Raw genomic sequence first — 13,736 nt, forward strand, 5'->3', positions numbered from 1 at the left:
CTACTTGCAATAGTTATTTAATCACAGAATACTTGAATATTCAAGCTCAAACTCTTGATGAGATTAGATTATATCTGATTGAATACCATACTTTTGGGCTACCCCAGGTTGATCTGAGCACATGCCATTTAAATTCAATAGCAAAGTTTTTTGTGGGATTGGGTTTTTTTTGTTTGTTTGTTTATTTGGGGTTTTTTTAGGAAATAAGACCTAACTCTTTAGGATGTTCAGCTTTGGTTAGCTTTGAAGTTGTAGATAATTTTATTCTAGCTATATATTTTCTACTCATCATGACTGATGGGCTTAGTATGGCTACATATAGTGATTTATAGCTACAATAGTAATCTAGGAGACAAGGCACCAGAAAGGGGTTAAAAAAAGCAAAATTTTCATACCGTAGTATTGGCAAAGTACAGAAGACTGTTCTCCTGGGGTTTGGGATAGAAGAGGTATGACGGGTGCTGTGAATCCATAATGCCTCCTTTTCAAGTGCTGCTACTATTGCCTTAGCTGAGAAGCATTTAACACCCACTTTGCCTTTTCTGGTCATAAAATTTTCAGAGTGGATACGAAATCTGCCTCACTATGCTTTGTTTTCAAAGTGCTGCTTTTCCATCCTTGAAGTTTCCATAGCAACCGGGGCCATTTGTTTAAATTGGATCTCACTGGCCTGTCCTTCCTGCACCTAACTTCTGCTGAGATCTTGCAGGTGTCCTCTCGTTGGCACGCCCAGGGTGACTTGGAAGGGCTCTATGGGGGCTCATCAGCAGCTGGATACAAGGGCGCTGGCCCTTTCCAGAAGACCTTTCACTCAGCAAGATGACAGATGGGTGTTTTCTCCCCTGTTGCCATACTTGATTTACCTTGTTCTCCTTCTGCATAATGTTCAGTGTGGCTTTGGAGCTCTTTCAAGCTCCCTTGAAGAACAGGTTAGCTGGCAGGTCTTTGGCGGCTCACACTGGGAAGGCACAACTCAGGAGAGCTAGGAGGCCTTGTTTTAAGTAAATAAAGTGGAGACCATAATGAAGAGTTTTAATCAGAAGGCACAAGAAGGTCTACCGCATGGCCTCCATCATTTGGCTTAGTTCCCTGATGTTCTGATCACTCAGGAGATTCTGCTTGGCTGAGCAGGACTTAGAGCTGAGTTTTCCCATCACAGGAGGTCATCCAGACAGACAGTGCTCACTGGATCCAGAATGATGTTATTTCTGCCTAGGGCTGCATGTACAGCTGTTTTGCTGTTCACGTGAAGGTGGTGTTTACTCCCTATAGTGCCGTGGTGGAGGCACCACATAAACCCACGCTGAAGAGTGGGTTGATGTTACAGCTGATCTCTGAGTTACCAGTGCCAGTCCCCTGCCTCTGGACATGTGTTCCCAGCGATGCCTTGCGCAGGGCTGGCTGCCGTGCAGTGCCAGACCCTGGGAGATAAGCTGGCCAAGTGTGATCCCTTAGGGCAGTGTGGCAGAAGCCCCAGGCTAGCAAGAGCCCCAGCATTGGGTGGGACGGAGGAGCTGTGGCCGTGACTCATCGCTGGCCATTGGATCATTGTCATCATCAGGGAGGACTGCGGGAGGACTTCTTGCCCTGAAGAGCTTGTGATTCAGACAGCAAAAGATGAAGCAAGAGTGAACAGAAGCATGACTTGCCAGAGGGTGTACTGGCCTAGACATAGAACCTGCAATCACAGTTTGGTGCCCAGTTTGTTAGGCTGCAGAGCTCACATGGTTTCCAGTATCCCCCTGTCCCCACATCCTGCTTTTTGGAGGCAGATCTGTGCTGGGTTTCTGCACTGTGCTGAGGAGGAGACAGCCTGACTGACAGGCATGGCATACCTTTAGCTTGAAATAACTGCGAGGGCTTGGAAAGAAGGGGGGCCACAAGGTGCAGGCTACTTGATTATTTGTGAGAAGCAGGTGGGCATAATGGAAGAGGGATCTACAGTTGCCCAGTGGTGGTGTTTTCCATCGGGAAGCACAGGGTGGCTGCAAGCTTCCTGGGTTAATGGGCCAGGATGCGGCACCAGTACCCATTGCCCACTTCTGCACAGGGGCAGGGGTGAGTGACTCAGTAGTAAGGTATCTGTGCGTAAGACAAAATTTGCCAATGTCTACACTTCCCCAGGGGCAGTGAAGCCTTCAGAGCTTGCCCTGGAGAAGAGACTGCTTCGCTGGGATGGGCTGACAAGCCAACATGAAGAAATCCTCCCAGGCCTCAGGGCAAGGAAAGCGATGGAGTGAGGTGCTGCATGCTGGATGTGGGACACAGCATCTTGGTGCTGCAGCAGCCACAGGTAGAATAAAATGGCCTGAGTGTTGGCTGCTTCTCCATGACATCTCTTTTACATGGTTCAGTCTTTCCTTTGGTTGCCTCACCAGTTAGCCCTGGCTTCACTTCCCTTGCAAAGACCAAAGAAAATCTATTTTATCTTAGAAAAATAACTTTGCAGTGTGACTAAGATAATTCCTCACCTTTGGGTACTGTGGGCTTTCATCTGACAGGGGTGGGGTTACACTTCTTTTCTTTCTGCTTGTCAGCATTAGCACCACATTGGATCACCTCCCCAAGGCAGGGCTTTGGTTGCTGGAAACAGTGCTGTTCACCTGTTTACTGATGTGGTTGTAGTAATTTTTGTCTGAAGTTCCTGAAAAGGTGTGGAAACTGAGCAAACAACATTCTACAGGATATGGTTACTTGAAGTCAGTTTGTTGTCAAGAAACTTAGAATCATAGAACGATTTAGGTCGGAAAGGACCTTAAAGATCATCTAGTTCCAAACTCCTGCCATGAGCAGAGACACTGTCCACTAGACCAAGTTACTCAAAGCCCCATCCAGCCTGGCCTCAAACACTTCCAGGGATGGAACATCCACAGCATCTCTCGGCAACCTCTTCCAGTGCCTTACCACCGTCATGGCAAAGAATTTCTTCCCTGTATCTAATCTAAATCTACCCTCTTTCAGTTTAAAGCCATTATCCCTTGTCCTATCACTACATGCTGCTGTAAAAAGTCCCTCTCCAGCTTTCTTGTAGGTCCTCTTTAGGTACTGGCAGGCTGCTATAAAGTCCCCCTGGAGCCTTCTTCAGGCTGAACAACCCCGACTCGAATCATTTCTTCACAGGAAATGCTCCAGTCCTCTGATCATCTTCATGGCCCTGCTTTGAACTTGTTCCAACAGGTCCATGTTTTCATTATGTTGGGGACCCCAGAGCTGAACACAGTACTGCAGGTGGGGTCTCTCACAAGAACAGAGGGGCAGAATCACCTCCCTCAGCCTGCTGGTCATGTTCCTTTTGATGCAGCCCAGGATACAGTTGGCTTTCTGGGCTGCAAGGGCACATTGCTGGCTCATGTCGAGCTTCTCGTCCACCAGCACCCCCAAGATCCTTTTCATCAGGGCTGCTCTCTGTCCATTCTCCACTTTCCTGTATTTGTGCTTGAGATTGCCTCAATCCATGTGCAGGACTTTGCACTTTGCTGTGTTGAACTTCATGAGGTTTGCATGGGCCCACCTCTCAAGCCTGTCAAGGTCTCTCCGGATGGCATCCATTCCCTACAGTGTGTTGGCTGCACCAGTCACCTTGGTGTCATCAGCAAACTTGCTGAGGGTGCACTCAGTCCCACTCTGCATGTCACTGACAAAGTACCAGTCCCAATACCAACCCCTGAGAAACACCACTCATCACTGGTCTCCACTTGGACATCAAGCCATTGACCACAATTCTTTGAGTGCAGCCATCCAGCCAATTCCTTATGCACTGAGTGGTCCATCCATCGAATCCCCGTCTATCTGATTCAGAGACAGGGATGTCATGTGGAACAGCATCAAATGCTTTGCACAACTCCAGGTAGATGACATCAGTTGCTCTTTCCTTATTCACCTGTGTTGTAACCCTGTTGTAGGAGGCCATCAAATTTGTCAGGCATGATTTGCCTTTATTAAAGCCGTGTTGGCTGTCATCAATCACCTCCATGTATTCCATGTACCTTAGCATAGTTTCCACAAGAATCTGCTCCGTGATCTTGCTGGGCACAAAAGTGACACTGACTGGCCTGTAGTTCTCCAGTTTTTCCTTTTATTCCTTTTTAAAAATGAGGGTTATGTTTCCACTTTTCCAGTCAGTGCCTTCTGTGACTTAAGCAGTGTGGCTAGAGCTCTTGCCGGTGAAGACTGAGGCAAAGAAGTCATTAGGTACCTCAGCATTCTCCATATCCCAGGTGACCAGGTCTCTGTTTCCTTCTGAGAGGGCCCACATTTTCCCTAGTCTTGCTTGTACCACTGACATACCTATAGAAGCTTTTCTTGCCCTTGATGTCCCTGGACGGATTTAATTCTATCTAACTTCTGTTTTAGTCTCTAGACTACAGTTGATTTCTTTCTGGATCACTTACAAATAGGCTTAAAGAGAGAGGAAAAAAAGAAATGTATTCTGCTGAAATACTGAATGCTCTGCAGTATTTTTAGCTGTAGAGAAAGTGGAAGATAAAATCCTTCAGAAGGTCTAGGATCCTATTTGTGGCACCAACTTAAGATTTTTAATCTCAGCTCTCATAGGAAGGGTTTCCTTTTGCTTGAGCTCCAGAGCCTTTGTGGCCATGCTGTCTGCTGGTCAGCTCACCCTTGCTAGTTTTGCAGTTCATAGTCAGTTTTGCCCAAATCTGAGAGAAGATAAGAAGAGTCACAGAAATAGTTACATTTCTCCAGCTCTTGCAAAAATCAGCAGTTGGGTACAGAGGAGAAACCAAAACAAGCGTCCTGTGCTCAGGCAGCTGTGTGTTATGGGAAGAGCAGGGGAATCCTCCTGCCCTTGCTCCCTTGCTGAATGCATTTCTGCTCCTGCAGCTGCCACGTTGCCTGGGAGGCAGCACGGCACACATGGCCTCAGCACCATCCCAGCCACCAGCTCAGCATGGACCACGCGGAGGGACAGAAACTCCCATGATTCATAAGCAAAGTCCTCCCCCACACATGCAAAATGTGTTTTTGTTGTTTGTCTGTTTTCTCTGAAAACTTTTTTTTTTTAATCTCTGTTGTAGAGGAAAAACATTTTTTCAAGCTTCTCAACCTGAGACAGGATGGATTTTATTAATTGCAAAATGTATTCTTGAAATAGAATCCTAATTTCTGCACTGCTTAACTGATAGTATCACAGTAAAAACCAGACGTGCTAATACCTCAACAGTTAAAGCCACGGGAGGTTACAAGTTAATTTTGCTGCAAGTGGCAGCATCTCATACCAAATGCAGCAGGGCTATTTGAAGCATTCTGTCTCTTAATTGGTTAAAAGTACAGTTTCATTCTTTAAACAGCTGAGTTTTCTGCAATCACTGGTCTCCGTTTGTCTAAATTGCACTCTTATCTTGTATCCTTGTAGCACCATGTCCTGATACGTCAGTAACAGCACTGGGAAAAGCTGCCATCCTTTCTGACGCCCAGCAGGCCAAACAAGGATAAATTAATGTAGCAGTTTCCATCAGGGAACATTTTGCAGCTCTCTTTGAAAACAGAGTCCTATTACTACATTTATTGTTAGTGGTGTGATGACAGCCAGATGCTGTTACCCTGTGATGGGCTGCTGAAACACTGACTTCTCACTTCAGATATCATTTTACAGTTAAAACAATTCAATACAGATAATAATATATTTCTGTGAGGAGCATTAATACATTCATACGTTTTGATCAGTACCTTGTCCTAGCAGCAGTGGACAGAAGTTTTATGGAATTTATTTCAGCTCATAAAAGTCAGGCAAGACTGAAAGTAAGGTATTTGAGGGGGCAGGAGCTTTACAAACCCATGCTTTGTATTAACCATGTTGCATCAGGAGGTCCTCACAAGTACTAATGCGTGTTTGTCAGGACCTGCAGTCATGCTGGGGGTACATCCCCTCCTTGCAGCACTGCCTGTTGCACTTAGAGGCAGTGGGCCCGCTCCCTGATCTCATCACAGGCAGGTGGGGAAGAGTGAGGTTTGGGGAGAGCTAGTGCCATGTACCCTGTGGGCAGTGTGCTTTACACACCCTGATGGGGTTTTCCATAATCGTCATTGACCCCATACTCTGTTCCTTGTGCTTGTAGCCTCAGCCTTGGTTCTGCTCTGGACAAGCCCGTGTGGCCTCACTGTTCCTCCTGCTCCCTCTTGTCTTGGCCTTCACTGCACTCCTGCCTTCATCTGGCTCCTATGCTTCTGAGAGTTCCTAATTTCAACTCATCCTTCCTACCAAACCTGACTATAATCTTTATGGTCTTCATGTGAAAGTGGCCCAAGCCTGACCTGACTGCTGTTGGTTAACACCACTCTTCTCACATGCCCTTCTGGGAAACTGAAATGTGGGTTTTGGTGGCTTATCACAGTGGAAATCCATGGCAGGCTTCCATCTCCAGTGTCCTCGGCCTGTGACCGTGTCCCTGAAATGGTTCAGCATGGCATTGAATTATATATTATAAATATTTGTGAAATCGTATATTTATACCTAATGGGAGGAACGAAACTCGGACTTCATATGGCTAACACTGAGTGAAATTCCCTCTTTTCCAGGTCAATGGCCCACAAGAGGATGTGGGGATGGTGAACACCATGCCATTCTGGTGCCGATACGCATTGCAAGGCTGGTGGGCTTGCATGTACATGGGTGTTGCTAGAACCATAGTGGCTGTGACTGAGGAAGAGGGAGCAGTAGCCACAGCTGGAAGACAGGGAAGAGGAGGAGCCAGGTTTCAGGGAAGGGCTGAGGAAGGGAGGATCACACTGTGAGGCCATCTGTAAAAAGAAAATGTTGGAATCGCAAACTTAGCTGAATTTAATTTTTAAACAGACTTATTACTGCAGGTTGACTTAGAAGGAAATGTTTCAGTTAAAATGGCCAAGCCTCTATAAAAATGAGACAAACGTTTTATCTTGAAAAGCTATTTTGTCTAGAGAAGCATCTTAAAATCTCAATATGTGGCAAGGTGGCACCATTTCTGTGGCAGATTGCCTGGGGAGATATAAAAAAATCCTTCCATGCACCTATATTTCATACATCAAACACATCCATTTTGAAGCATCCCTCTGAGAACTTCCTCATCCTAGCAACTCCCTGGTATGTTGGCAAGAACTTCCTTATGGAAAGAGCTTGTAGAAATAATTTTCATAAGCTGCCTGCAAACACCACACCAGGGACGTGAGCCTCCCAGTGCTGCTCAGTGGTGCCTTACTGAATGTGTCTGCTCTCCAGGACACGGTAAGCACCGCAGGGGAGTTTCCTCACGCCTTATTGCCTGAGGCTTCTGCCTCATCGCAGCTGTAGGGGACAAAATCACGGTGCTTGGGGTGTGAAGAAGAGCCCTGGCCCGCGGGAGGCTGGAGTCAGGGTGTGCTGCAGAACAAGCCACATTTTTCCTCGCCAACAGAGATTTCCAGTCCTGCAGCTAAATACCTGCCTGCTGTAGAGGGGAGAAGTGCTTACCCCTCACCTGCGCAGCCGGCTACAGGGCTCCTTGGGGCTACCACCAAGCGCTGCCAGGTAGGCAACCCCTCGGTGTGCCCCAGGGATCTGTCTTTAGGAAAATATTTCAAGAGACACGTCAAGCTTTTAAATCATTGGCTGTGTGTTGCTCTGTTGACTGCCTGATGGCGAGTGTGCAGGTATGTGGTCCTTACTGTAGGATTACCCTCAGGCAGTCAGCTGCTGGAGATAGCTTTGCTTTTATTTTATTTTTTTTTTAAAAAAAAGGAAAAATGTTTAAAAGTTGCTGGAGTCTTGGCTAGATATATTAGAAAGGAAGATAAAGAACATGCAACCAAATACGTAAGAAAAGGGATACGGCAGCCTTTAGTGCACAGGCCTTGCAAGTAACCAGTCAATTCCCTGGTGTAAAAGCATTCCCATGAGCTTGAGAAAGGCTTGGCTGCTGAGTTGAGCTGTGCTTGGTGGTGCTGCTCGTTTGTTATGATATTTAGAATATACCAACAGTTTGCTTTTTTCCAGGTAGCAGTCTCAGAGTGGATTTCAGTTTGGCCTTATTGAATAACTTATGTTTCCCCCATCAGAGATGTACAATTTCAACTTCAAATCAAATCTGTGTATGCATGCAGAGAAAAAGATGAGAAGACTTATCTTCTGCTTTCAGAAGCAGCTTGTATCGCTTACCTGTTTTTTTGTCCTTTCCTATTCACAAGCCGGTATCTGTTAGGTTGCAGTTAGCCAAATGTTTTTATTATCAGTCTAAGAATGGTTGTTTTAGGATGTGAACTATCCTGGAGAAGGAACTGCAACTCCTTCCTACTTCCTATTTCCTCATGGAAATTAATTCACGGAGCAGAATGCTGAGGAGATGATGTGCACAACGAGGCGCTGTGTGGCGACTGACAGTACAAAGCGTGACTGGAAATGCCACCTGGCAGGGTCGGAAGAGGCAGGTTTTACTCTCAACTGTGTTTGAGAGGGGATGTGAAACCCACCTGCTGGGGAGGGGTTCGGGCATCCTGCCGGCAAGCAGCTGATGCCGGTGGCTGGCAAGGGAGGCCCTACCAGCTCTGGCGACGGGGTTACAGGGCTGCTCCATTTCAGGGCATGAACCTCAGTGTTCAGGGTATCCGCACTGGGATTGCCCAACTACAGGCAGTTCCTGTGGCAGCCCTGGCCTTTGAAAAGTTTCTTTTTCTACAGAAAGAGGTGACTGTCTCTCTCTCCACTACCTTCTTACTCTTTCTCTTCTATGGCATTCAACCTGATAGCCAATAAGAGGAATAATAAATAATGGGCTGTGTATAGGCTATGTGTATATTTCCTATAATTGCATTGTTAAATGAGTGACCTGATGACAAACTTATTTCCATGCTGCTGTTTCAGCAGCATTAGCCATTTCTCCTCCTGTGAAATTGGTGTTTTAACTTCTCAAGCCCTGCAACAGCTGTTGAGTTGATATTTTGTGTAAAATATGCAGCATTTGAAACATTCCCAACCCATGGTAAGGGTTCCTTCCAGCCTCTGTGCAGTGCCCTGGTGTACAATGTGACTTCAGCCCTGTACTATGCAGGAAAGAAATTTGCTCTGATGATCCACATGGCAGAGAGTTTCTGTAATCTATATCATGAGGTCACATTTCAATACTGGGAGCAACTGAGATTAAAGCCTTGATTTAAACCACTGGAGTAAATATAGTTTTTACATTAGCGCATTGCAGACCTAACTTGGGGGATTATGTCACAGGATATTTTTTCTGAATTGTCTCAAATAAAATCTCAAGGCCTCCTGGTTATTACCATGGTGATGTTGCTCCAAATCAGCATTGAAATTTCCCAGAGCATTTTAGAATCAGAATTGTGAGGGAACTAAATGTTTGCTTTACCTGGACTGAAGCCAGTTTGCCCTCATACTGAACTTTCTGTATGAAACCAGACAGGCAGTTTGGACTGAGGATGCCTGTGTTGAATCTCAGATATCAAGTCAACTGGCCTTTTTCAGCAGAACTTTGGATCCTCTTGTGCTAGAGCAGATTAAATTCACCTTGCTTCATATGAATGTGAGATGCTTTTCTCCACTTCCAGAACAAGGCTCCCATGACACCCCACACCTTGCTTCTGCAGGATACACAAGCTCAGCCCCGAGAGTCCTCCAAACTGTTCTGCAGGCTTGTCCTCTGCAGGCTTGCCCTCTTGGAGTGCTGTGCTGGGAAACCAGAGTTCAGCCCTTGCTGCGCTGCAGAATCAAGTTGTTAGGGATAAAAACTGTTGGAAATGGGGCATCTGGAGAGAAGGTTTTCATGCTGTAGTAAGGGCTTTTGGGGCTAAATCTAGCTATTAAAATCAACAGTAAAAAACACAGCCTTTCCCAAGCTGGAATAATTCCATTTAACCAAACAGAAGATTCTTCCCTTATTAAGCTAATTGTGTCTCCTAGTGAAAAGGCTTCAAACCAAACCTGGCCATAAAGCTGCCCTGGGAAGCCAAGGAGCTGAGAGATTGCAGCCAGGTGCTCCATAAAGCCAAGGCTCTTAATGTTTCTTCTACACTGGCAGGAGGCAAAGCAGCCAGCCTTCTGGAAACACCCTAATGAGTGCACCGGTCCCCCCGACTCCCATTGATATATTCTTGTTTTGTTTTGTCTTGAGACAGGGCTGTAATTACAATGGTTTGTTTCCAGTGCAGGTTCTGAAAGATTGTCACTGCTATAGCAGTTTAAAAAGAGGAGGGACCAGTCCGAAGTCTTACCTAAAGAAAAAGTTGAGACTTTTTGATGGTGAACTCACTAAAAGAAGACCCTTTCTGTGTGCCAGACTACGGCACAGGATTCGAGTGTTGTATGTAAGCTCCTGTTTTTCGTCAAAGTACTTGTCTACCTCTGGACAAAGAACATATTTCATGGCAAAATGCAATAAATTCAAGCTTGCTGCAGATGTGCTAGCTTGGGCACTGGACCCAGGGTTGCTGGAGTAAACACAAATCTCTCCATTGGCTAATTTACTGGCTGGAGGTGCCATGCCCTGGCTACCTCGACACTGCACTGCTGTGCCACATGTGCACACAGAGCACAGGGCTCCTGACTGCCTGGCAAGTCTTGGGGGCCCCAAGCATACTGTTCCTGTCCCCTTGCCACTACACACCAGGATTCCCGATGCCGTTGCTAAGCCTCTGCTTCCTTCCTGGTTCCTAACCAAACTTCAAAAATATCCTCTTGAGTGGGTGAAGCTATACTGGAGAATGTCTTTATGGGAACAGTCCAACGTTAGCCCTGAAGTGGGGACAGACTAACCATTTCAGGTTCCTCCTCCCTCACGCTTTTATCCTCCACTTCCTTCTAGCTCCTTTCCTATTCCTATCCCTATTGTATGTTTCTCTTACGCTGTTGGGTTTTTCCATCACTGAGACTCCTTGGCACACACAGCTTTAAACTGCTGATAATTTGCAAGCTTTTGTTTCAGCTCAGTGATACTTGTATGCCTTTTTTTTTTTTTTTTTTTTTTTTTTGTCTGGGGATCCAATTCTGCATCATATCAAAGTATTCCAGAGCCCACAGGGGAATGGAAAATTTTAGGATCCCTTCTAAATGGAAAAAAAAACAGAATCATGCTGAAGCAGGTGTTTACATTAGATGTGGCAGAATTGGGAAGAAGATCCCAGTGCCTTCCTTGAGTCCTGATTAACCCTTTGTTGCTGATGGTTCCTTGTCTGGGACTGTCCCATGTGATCTCTGTAGTTTAAATCTGAGTCATTGTAGCATTAGGATACTTCACCCCAAATAAGATTTGGGCTTGCCTCAGGGTTTCCTTTAACCATGTGTGTAAGACCTTGACGGTAGCGATCCCTGCTGAAAGCTGATGTGACAAGTCTGTTAGTGTTCCTTTACAGCCATAGAAATCCTGATAAAAAGGCTGCGAGGTGAGATGTAGAAAGCTGAGTTACTGCTGTGGTCCTCCGGGATGTAGCGAGGCCTCAGTGACCCGCCGGGTGCTCCGTGGGGCAGGCGAGAGGCACCTCGGGCAGAGAGGCCGGGGCAGACGGTCCCTGCAGCGGCGGTGCCCGGGGGCGAGGAGACGGGTGAACGGCTCCCCGGAGACGCCGGTGGGACGGGACTCGGCCAAGAAGCGGCGAGGGCAGCGGCGAGGCCCTCCCGTCCCCTGCCCTGCCCCCGCCTCCCGAGGGGACGCGGCGGGCGGGGAGACGGGGGCGGCGGCGCGGTGACAGCGGTGCTGAGGAGACGTCAGGCGGAAGGGAAGGGCCCGGCGGGCGGCAAGTGGGCTTCGCTGCCGTCTGAGCATGCTCCCGCGGGGGCAGCGCTGGGGTATATAGCGGCACCGAGGCGCCGGTGGCAGCAGCAGTGGCGGCTCTGGTGAAGTCGGTGGGACGTTCAGTACCGCGCTCCTCTCCGCGCCTCTCCGCGCCTCTCCGCGCCTCTCCGCTCCGCACCGCACCGCACCGCACCGCACCGCACCGCACCGCACCGCACCGCACCGCACCGCACCGCACTGCTCCGTACCGTACCGTGTCGCACCGCTCCGCACGGCTCCGCGCCGCTCCGGACTGCACGGTACAGCTCCCTGTGGCACCTCTCCGGACAGCACCGCTCTGTACCGTCCCGCACTTCTCGGCACGGTACCGCCCCGCTCCGCGGAGTCCGTCTCTCCCCGGCCGCCGCTGCCCGCCGAAGCCTCGGCGCTCGGCACGGCCGAAGCAGCGCGCCCCGCTCCGCCGGCCCCCGCGGCGGGCGCTCCCGCGGGCGGCAGGATGGCCGCGAAGCCGGCCGAGCTGATGGGCATCTGCTCCAGCTACCAGGCGGTGATGCCCCACTTCGTTTGCGTGGCCGAAGAGTTCCCTCCACCAGCCCGCCCCGCCAAGGCTCCGAAGGGCAAGCTGCGGCGGCCGCGACAGTCGCGCTTCAAGACGCAGCCGGTGACTTTCGACGAGATCCAGGAGGTGGAGGAGGAGGGGGTGTCCCCCATGGAGGAGGAGAAGGCCAAGAAATCCTTCCTTCAGTCTCTGGAGTGCCTGCGGCGGAGCACCCAGAACCTCAGCCTGCAGCGGGACCGCCTCGGCAGCTGCCGCCTCCGCAACAGCCTGGACTCCAGCGACTCGGACTCGGCCCTCTGAGGGCGGCGGAGCCCGACCCGGCCCGGCCCGGCCCGGCGGCGGCGGCACGGACTGGGCTGCAAGAGCCGCCACGCCGCCGGCCCAGGAGCGCCCGGGGCGGGCAGCCGGTCGGGATGTTTTCTAAGAAAGCGCTTGTACCTTCGTTTCTATTTGATTGTATGAAACTCTCCGTTTAAAAGACAAAAAAAAAAAAAAAAAAAATCTTTTCTATTCGTTAGAAGAAATGAGCTGTTTTAGATGCATTGAGCTGCTGGACTTTATATTTATTTTTGCATTTAAACTGTTGACTGCATTAATTTAATATGTTTCTACCTGAATGTATGTTATTATTTCCATAAAAGAGTAATAAAATCTGATATATTTGCACAGTACATATCGGACTGTTCTCATTTCAGGGATCTAACTGTCCTCTTTCAGCTTCCTCTACCCCTTTGAAGGCTAAAGGGACTTTAAAGGCTGTCAACAGCTAGTGCAGAAGCAGTAATGCTATCCTCAGGGATGCTGCTTGGATACTGCAGTCCATACTGTCAGGTACATGCTAATGAAATGAGCCCAGTTAGAGAGATTTTAGACGACTTTATTTGCTTTTTTGAGACCTTCATGTTAACCTGAATTGATGTTTAAGAAACATTTATAACTGGTTGTGTCAGAGAACCTTAATGCAACTGGGCAAGCCTCATGCATTCACAAAAGTGCATAGATACTTTCTGTTCTCATCCAAGTAATTTTTGTCTTTTCTCACCTTCCCCTTCTGATCTATAAACTGTTTAGTGCTGCAGAGGTGTTTGGTAGTTGGATATCATGCAGTTTAATTTACTAGAGCAAGTGGTACTATGTGGACATGCTTTTATTGGAGTTGAAAAGCAAAGGTATTTTGATGTGCTACAGGCATGAAGTTACCTGGGGCTTCTGTGTGTTTGTGTGTGCAGGCACGTGTAAGATTTTGTAAGATTTTCTCTGTCCATGACATATGAGCTGTGGAGCATCTGAAGCTCCCTGCAGAAGGAAGATCAAATTCCTGGACTGGGAATCTTCTCCCTGTGTTTTCTCCATTCTCTTGAAAAACTCCTGCACTAATAGTATAATCCCACTGGAGCACCTTCCTTCAAGGCAAGCCTCAGGCATTTGAAACTTCCCAGTATTATTAGGATAATGAGCTGTAACCT

The 13,736-nt window shown here is 48.0% G+C and overlaps 1 protein-coding gene across 1 annotated transcript; it reads left to right on the forward strand.

Moving 5' to 3' along the window:
- The first annotated feature begins 11,775 nt into the window (after positions 1-11,775).
- On the forward strand, positions 11,776-12,941 carry C5H11orf96 (chromosome 5 C11orf96 homolog). Its single transcript, XM_065839398.2, has one exon. The coding sequence runs from the start codon at positions 12,208-12,210 to the stop codon at positions 12,568-12,570; it is 363 nt and encodes a 120-aa protein (XP_065695470.1). The 5' UTR covers positions 11,776-12,207; the 3' UTR covers positions 12,571-12,941.
- Positions 12,942-13,736: the final 795 nt, after the last annotated feature.

This window comes from Patagioenas fasciata, chromosome 5 (assembly GCF_037038585.1).
Source record: "Patagioenas fasciata isolate bPatFas1 chromosome 5, bPatFas1.hap1, whole genome shotgun sequence".
NCBI classification, from domain to species: Eukaryota; Metazoa; Chordata; class Aves; order Columbiformes; family Columbidae; genus Patagioenas; species Patagioenas fasciata.

Bases quoted from the DNA above. Each gene is read 5' to 3' on its own strand.
- C5H11orf96 (XM_065839398.2), top strand. From the start codon at position 12,208: ATGGCCGCGAAGCCGGCCGAGCTGATGGGCATCTGCTCCAGCTACCAG.